Raw genomic sequence first — 7,271 nt, 5'->3', positions numbered from 1 at the left:
ACTCTTTAGATGGCGGTAAAACCTTCAAAAATTCCTGCTGATCCGTGAGAAGTTTAATTAAAACAAGGGCTTAATCGAAACTAAATTTTGTTATCAGTACTGGTGAAAACAGATGTTTCTTTCTTTAAAAAAAATTTTTTTTTTAAAGATTTAATCTGCAGAAATGTTGAAGGTGTCTAAATGTTTTAAAAGTATTTGGGTAAATATTTGACCCAGGTGTAGTCAGAAGCCAAAAATGTTTCCAGTTTTAACCATTCAGTTACAAGCCCAGTTCTACATCCATTACTCCACAAAAGTGAACTTGACCCTAAAATTTATTTTTGAATGGTAAATTATTCTGTCCACTGAGTATATTGTCACAGATAATAACATTTACAACACACCTGTCTTCTAGACAAACTCACTCTGACTGACAGTGGAGTAGAGAGTTTGTGATTGGACCTATGATTCCATGTAACTTTATATAGATATTTATATAAGCGCCGTTTGCCAGGATATATCTGGTTTGTAATGACTCTGTTGCTCTGGGAAAGCTTAATGTCCTTCTACATAAAGAAATCCCGCTGCAATCTCCTTCCTAATAAAGGAGTTATCATTGCTTTTTGCAGGAGCAGAATAGCTCTGTGACAAGCAGATTATAACCAGCGATCCTCAGGACTTAGGCTACAGGATCTAATTGGCTACACAATCCCTTGCATTCCACGTCCAGCTCACAGCTTGTCACTGCACAAGAGAGATGAGCTCTCCATTGGCCTACCTGTTGGAGTAAAGTTAAAATTAAATGAATGTAATAAGCCTGAATCCATAGCGATGGGAGGAAGATAAAGCTGTTTTTGAAAACCACTCTCAAGCCAACGGTGTCTGACGAACTGAACTGACGTTACTACAAAGCAACCTTTCAAAGAGATATTTCTTAGAATTAAATTTCCTTGCTGCTGTTTTACAGTATAATTGAAGATTTGTAGTATGAATGTATGTATGTATGTTTGCATGTATGAATGTAAATGTATATTTTCATTACTCACAATGACAACTGGGGCGCACTTGTGGGTGGGTAGCACTGTCACCTCACAGCAAGAAGGTTGTGGGCTTGAATCTCGGCTTGGGGCCTTTCTGTGTGGAGCTTGCATGTTCTCCCCGTGTCTGTGCTGGTTTCCTCCGGGTACTCTGGTTTCCTCCCACAGTCCAAAGACATCTAAAGACTCTAAATTGCCCATAGGTATAAGTGTGTGAGTGAATGATGTGTGTGCCCTGCAATAGATTGTATCCAGAGTGTATTCCTGCCTCTCGCCCAATGCATGCTGGGATAGGCTCCAGCACCCCCTGCGAACCCTGCTCAGGATAAGCGGGCATAGATAACGGATGGATCGACAATGACAACTGTTTATTTCACTCATTCACTTTTGTCACTGCGTTCCAAGAATAAACACTGACTAAACACGGTGCATCTGCTGTCTGTCAGAGGGGTGTAGTGCGACTTGCCGGGACGGTGTCGGTGAAATGTCCGCGCTTGATTCGCCTCTTTGTTTGCCTCTCACCCCAGGTGTGAAGCTGAGGCGACGCCGCGTTGTCACGGGGGGCTCTTGTCTCCAGCGGACGCGGTTCAATTAATGCGTGGCGAGCTCAAGCGCGGGCCTCGACCCCCCCGCCCCCCCCACTCGCGCGGAGACGGGATAAAAAGCGCCACCGCGGAGAGGGCACCTTCGCTCCGACTCCGCCGGCGTTACGGCAACGAGCGTACGGAACATTGAGCGTTGTCAAGGTGATGGTAAAATTAGAAATACCCCCGACCGTCGTTATGGGATTTGAGTGGGTTTTTTGTTCCCCCCTCTCGGCTGAACGGAAAGATGTGTCATTTAAAGTGCCGCTTCCTGAAGGGGTCTTGGAGGAAAGGGTAGGGTGGGGTGGGATGGGGTGGGGGGGTTGTACCTGCCGAATGATGCGATCGCACCGCCGCTTATTAGCGATGCGGAGATACGCAGGATATCAAAGCCGCGTCAAACCGCACGTTCTGTGGAAGCCAGGTGAGGAGAAGGCATCAGCGTGCAGTAGCTTTTTTTTTATGACATTAATTCTAACTGGACGAAAGTCATGCCAAACAAGGATGGCAAACCGTGACGGCGCAGGAGTACAAAGCAAACGAAAGCGTCAGATGGGTGACGCTGGACTGACAGAACCTGAAATGCAGACAAAGGTCTTTTCAGTGATGAATCAAAGGTGAGGGAGGAGCTCTGTCACAGGTGTTCTGTCTCAGCCTGTCGCAGTTGCTTATTTGAATGTACAGCTCTTTATTCAGGGTGACAATGCTAATATGTACTGCAATATAAAGCCATACAGGCAGCTACAGTACTACTGCTACTACTACTACTACTACTACTAATAATAATTATTATTATTATTATAAATTACTTCTGTGATTATTTACAAGAGCAGTGTGTCTTTCAGGTTTTCAGTCAGTGAAGGGTAGTACCCATGAGAAAGTAAGGTCACAAACTTGTTTGAACCAATCAAAAAGCTTTAACTCTCAACTGCAAAACAAAATGATCGGTTAAAATTTGTTTGTTTGTGGGTATGGTAGCTCCACCCATTTTTGGTTTCACAAAGCCTAATTTTTCACCATCAGCAGGGGGACTATAGCAACAGTACCACAGCATTTTTACAATGGGAATGATGATGATTGCCTTTTTTTTAATTTTGCATATATGGCTGTTCAGTGAAGGGTTGAAACGTCCTCTGTCACACACCAATGTGTTGCACCCACCTGCATGATGCAGGGTGGTCATTTTACATGGCTTCAGACAGCACGCTTGAACCGGGGGATGATTTTGTGGTGAGATAGAGGGAGACAGCCAGGTTGGAATTTGGCTTGGGAAACTGGGGAGGATCAAACCCCTTATTCTCTGTGACGAGCCCCTTGGGAACTTCCATGACCACAGCGGGTCAGAACCAATAGATCTAGTTCAAAAACAGAATCTATTACAGTAGGCTACATCCCCCTACTGGTACACTAACATCATCTCTGACAGAAGCTTTTAAAGGGAGTATCTCTCTCTCAACTTGTCATGCCCAACCCATCTTAGCTTCTACCACTGAGCAGACGTAGGGCGGTATGACTGCTTGCTATAACGATGTAAACAAATTTGATTGTTGACAGCTCTTATGAGACATAAAAGTCAATCTCTGACTGCCACCAAAGAATAATTCAAAAGCATGAATCTGTTTGAAATCCATATTTGAATAATATATTCTAGAAATTTGGTATATTGGTAAATGCCAGTGTCCTAATGTATTTAACTGTGCTGGTCTTCAGGAGATGGAAAATAAAATTTTAAAAATTGATTTTTTCAGACGTTTTTAAATTGCGGGTCCCGTCATGCTCTAAGCAGGAAGCTTACGCGAAACCGTTTGGTACATTTTGTACCCAGCGCACTCGGCTGCAATTGGCCCACACGATCATCAATACGCGTTTAAGCCAACCGGATTCAAATGCGCTGACGAATGGGGTGTAAAAACGGCCTCTTCAGCGTTTGTGGGCGTGCGTTTTTGGTGTTTGACGTCACTGAATGACAGCTGGCTGTCAGAAGTGAGTTCGCTTCCCCAGTAGAGAGAGCTCTTCGATATTATTTTCCATTTCGTGTGCTCGGTGCAGATCACAGAGCATTCAAGCGGCGGAGGAGTACCATCCGACAGAACAGTCGTGCCAGTCCTCCGCGAACCGAGCCCACTTACCTGGCCTGGCCATGGATGAACAGGCAGGGCCCGGAGTGTTTTTTAACAACAATAATAACTCGGTTTTGCCCGGAGGTGGGAAAGCACCACAGGCGGGCGACGGCGGTGGAGGGGAGGCGGCGAGGGCGCAGTACAGTATTCCGGGGATCTTGCACTTCCTGCAGCACGAATGGGCCCGTTTCGAGGTGGAGAGAGCGCAATGGGAGGTGGAGCGGGCCGAATTACAGGTAGCTAAACAACCTAAACCCACGCCTGATGTTTTTTTATGCAAAGTCACTTGTTCGGTGATCGCTTGTTGCATCAATGCTGAAATTGTGACGCTTTTTAAAAAATGATCAGATGTGGAGGGTGAAAGCAAGCCCTAGTTCAGTAGGGTTCGTTTCTGAACGACCCCCGCATAAGTTTAGCTTGCTTGCTATCTGGCTAGCTGCGTAGAAGCATCTCCGTGTGACGTTACAGTGTTGGTACAACTTTGATTTTGGCAGTGTAAATGTCGCCTTGCAGGTTGGACGCCTTGCAGGCTTCCGTTCGGAATGTTCGGTGTCTGGTGTTGTCATTTTGCGTAGTGAGTACGCTCGGAAAGGGGGTGGGGGTAAAAGATATGCCAGCTCTGAATGAAAGAACGAAGTGTCTGGGAATGCAGAATTGTAGATTCTCTCAGTGTTCAATTTGAACAAAGCCCCCCTTCATGCATAAAATGTGCGGATTTTTTTTTATAGCCAGAGAAGCTTCATTTAAAGTCTATCGGTGATCTTGCCCACTGCGAGATGGAAGGAGATCACTGACGCCGCGCTAAATTGATAGCATGCTTGAAATCAGAGTCAAGTCAGAGCAAACATAATTTATGCTGGAATTTGATTTTTCATTTTAATTCCTGAAATGAAAAACCGAATTGGATGGTTCTTATTTTATGATCGTGTACTTGTAACTCCAGTATATAGGGGTCTTTTTAACCCCTTTCAACTATAGCTGATATTAATATGATGACGAAGTCGGGGGTTAGGTTACCAAGTTGCTGCACGCAGACATTGGTTTAGTGCAGTGTTTATGTTTTTGTTAAGTAAATTTGTGGTCTCTGACGAGCAGAGATGGAAGGCACATTCCTTGGAGACTAACTGGATTATCTACCAACCAAACAAATTGCTTGTATTACTTGTAAATAGCAATTAGCTGTCTGATACAGACAATCGTCACCGCTTAATGTTTGTAGTGTTGAAAGATCCTATTTTGAAAACATTTTCTGTGCAAACAGTTGAGATTTTAAACTCAAGGTGAACGTAATTCATGCTTAGACTAAAGATCAATTGGAGGACAAAAAAACAAACTCTTTGTAAATCTTTATGGGTTTCGGTCTTGCTGGTCCTTTGCCTTATGACATTGAGGAAAAACAACATGACCCGGATGATTAAGTTCTCGCCATCCTTGAGGTCCATCTTTTTTTTGCAGTTCCTGCTGCGAGATTTCGTGTAGGAGTCTCCGCTGATGTTTATCATTATTTTCTGGGGAATGCTTTTATCTAAAGCGTCGTGCCAAAGCACGTAGAGTAAGTGTCACGTGACCTGCCGGAAACAAGGGCATTTGCACGGCATAGCAAACAGGGTGACGGTGAAGCCTCCTATATGCACGCAGCCAAAAGTGGTTGAAATTCGGTTCAAGGTGTATTGTACATTGTCCCCTGTCAGTAGAATTAAGGCTGCGATGGGACGCTTCTACTTTTTGATGCCATGTAAATTCAATTGGCATCTTGAGGGTGGCCATTGCTGCTAACCCAAGCGCCGGGAATCCCAGCTAAGGCCAGGGCTGTCGTCGATGCCGTCTTGCAGAAACGGGGGTTTAAGTGCCTGCGCAGACGAGGCCTCGTGAGCCTCCCATTCAGTCTGTACTCGCGCTGCAGCTCGTGGCATCACTGAGGCGTGCGTGCGTAAGCGTTCGGATTTAAGTAGCAGCCTTTCTCTCACTTTTTTTTTGAACAGGATTCAGATGCGCTGGGTCTCCTAAATCCTTTAAAGCGACATTCCCTGCTGTCACCCGCTTTAATTGAAGCCTGGTCTTCATCCCTCGTTTGGTTGAGTTGGGAAGGGAGAAAAAAAGTGTGTTTTTCTGTGGTGAAGTTGGAATTGAAATTTTTCACAGAAGAGGCAGATGTGCAATGACGCTTAACCATGAGGCAGTGACCCCCCCCAGCCTGCCTGATATATCCGACTGCGTTTGAGCTGCAGCTACATTTGGAAAGTAACCCACTTCAGGTGCCAGGCTGAAGAGCTCCTTCTCGTCAAGGTTTAATTAGTGCTTCATTGTAGTGCGTGTTAAAAAAAAAAGGGGGGCCAATCACATTTGTGCAATTCAGTCACATGGCGCATATCAGAACTGAGCTGCAGGTACTGGGATGAACTGCATATGAACAGAAGGGAGAAAATCTAAGGATTTTTTTGCAGGCCTGTTGTGCTTTCCCGAACAAATAACAGCATACGATTTCCTCCAGAGATCGAGCGGAGTGTCATATTATCTTAAGGCGGTCGTAGGTTTTATAGTGGCTGCCCGTGATTGCGAGGACTGATTCTTGTCCCGACACAAGGAGCCAATTGGACTGAATGGCTTCCTCTTGCCATTAAACTTCTTAATGTGGCAATAAACACAAATATGTTTTCGGCTGTTATGCGTTTTTTTATGGTGCTTTGTAACTCAAAGGCTTTTCGCTCTGTTGGAGACTTGTTGCATTTCAGGCGATTGAGCTCTATGGTTTAAACGGCTCCTAGACGAGCACTCCGAAGGATGATGAAGTGCATTCTGGGAAAGCTGGAGGTAGCCTTTAATCTGCGCAGAATGAACGCCGTCGTTTTGAAGTCGCGCGACAGGCAAATCGGATCAGTAAATCGATAATCTTGGTTTTTGTTCATCACCATTTACAAATGAGTTGGTACGCGGAGCCTCACAGTGTACATTTTCCAGAGGGAATCAAAAACAGCAGGAAACCCCCCCCCCCCCATTTGAGCCAATTTGGAAAATGATTCCCGACCCCTTAAAAGCGGATCAGGTTTGAAAATGGTGGGGATGCACAAAAGAATCGGTCAATGATCGCACAAACACATTAGAGAAAATAGGCCAGGGCTTTTCAGCGTGACAGGACTGGAAGAACGTGTCACACAGTCCGATGGGCTGCTGCCTCTCAACCCGCGTACGAATACGGCCCCCCCCCAGCTGGGGTTCGATTGCCCCCCCCCTCCCACCCCAGGGCACTTCCTGTACACTGATCCCATTTCTGTCTGTAACTCTACTTGCCCTCATTTTAATAAAGTGGGGGGAAAAAATGTAGGCCTATAAAGAGGGACACCAGCACTGGTTCACCTGTAGATCAGGTCACAGGAAAACGTTTCCTTCAGGGAGACCAGAGTCTTCGGGTGTCATTCACACACTCGGACTCGTCTACGTTGCCATGCCCCCCCGGTCACCCCCCCCCCCCCCGTCTGTAGCACGCACAGACGGCGAGAGGCACAGCCCGCTTTTCAATCTTCCGGCTTTTGTGTCTGGTCACCTGACGTCTC

The 7,271-nt window shown here is 45.7% G+C and overlaps 1 protein-coding gene and 1 long non-coding RNA gene across 2 annotated transcripts in view; both read left to right on the top strand.

Annotated features, from left to right (window-relative positions):
- Nucleotides 1-959, top strand: part of LOC135244653 (uncharacterized) — a 16,966-nt gene extending 16,007 nt beyond the window's left edge. Inside the window, exon 4 of the long non-coding RNA XR_010327025.1 lies at nt 1-959. This exon is cut by the window's left edge and continues 885 nt beyond it. This is a non-coding gene — a long non-coding RNA (uncharacterized LOC135244653).
- Nucleotides 960-3,554: 2,595 nt separating this feature from the next.
- strn (striatin, calmodulin binding protein) overlaps nt 3,555-7,271 on the top strand; it is a 67,732-nt gene continuing 64,015 nt past the window's right edge. The window contains exon 1 of the mRNA XM_064325171.1: nt 3,555-3,956. Coding sequence (XP_064181241.1) covers nt 3,741-3,956 — 216 coding nt within the window. The 5' untranslated portion in view covers nt 3,555-3,740. The remainder of the gene's footprint in view (nt 3,957-7,271) is intronic.

The sequence above is a fragment of the Anguilla rostrata genome, chromosome 2 (genome assembly GCF_018555375.3).
Source record: "Anguilla rostrata isolate EN2019 chromosome 2, ASM1855537v3, whole genome shotgun sequence".
Classification (NCBI taxonomy): Eukaryota; Metazoa; Chordata; class Actinopteri; order Anguilliformes; family Anguillidae; genus Anguilla; species Anguilla rostrata.
Note: the sequence above shows the minus strand (reverse complement) of the source record. Positions and strands in the feature narration are given on the sequence as shown.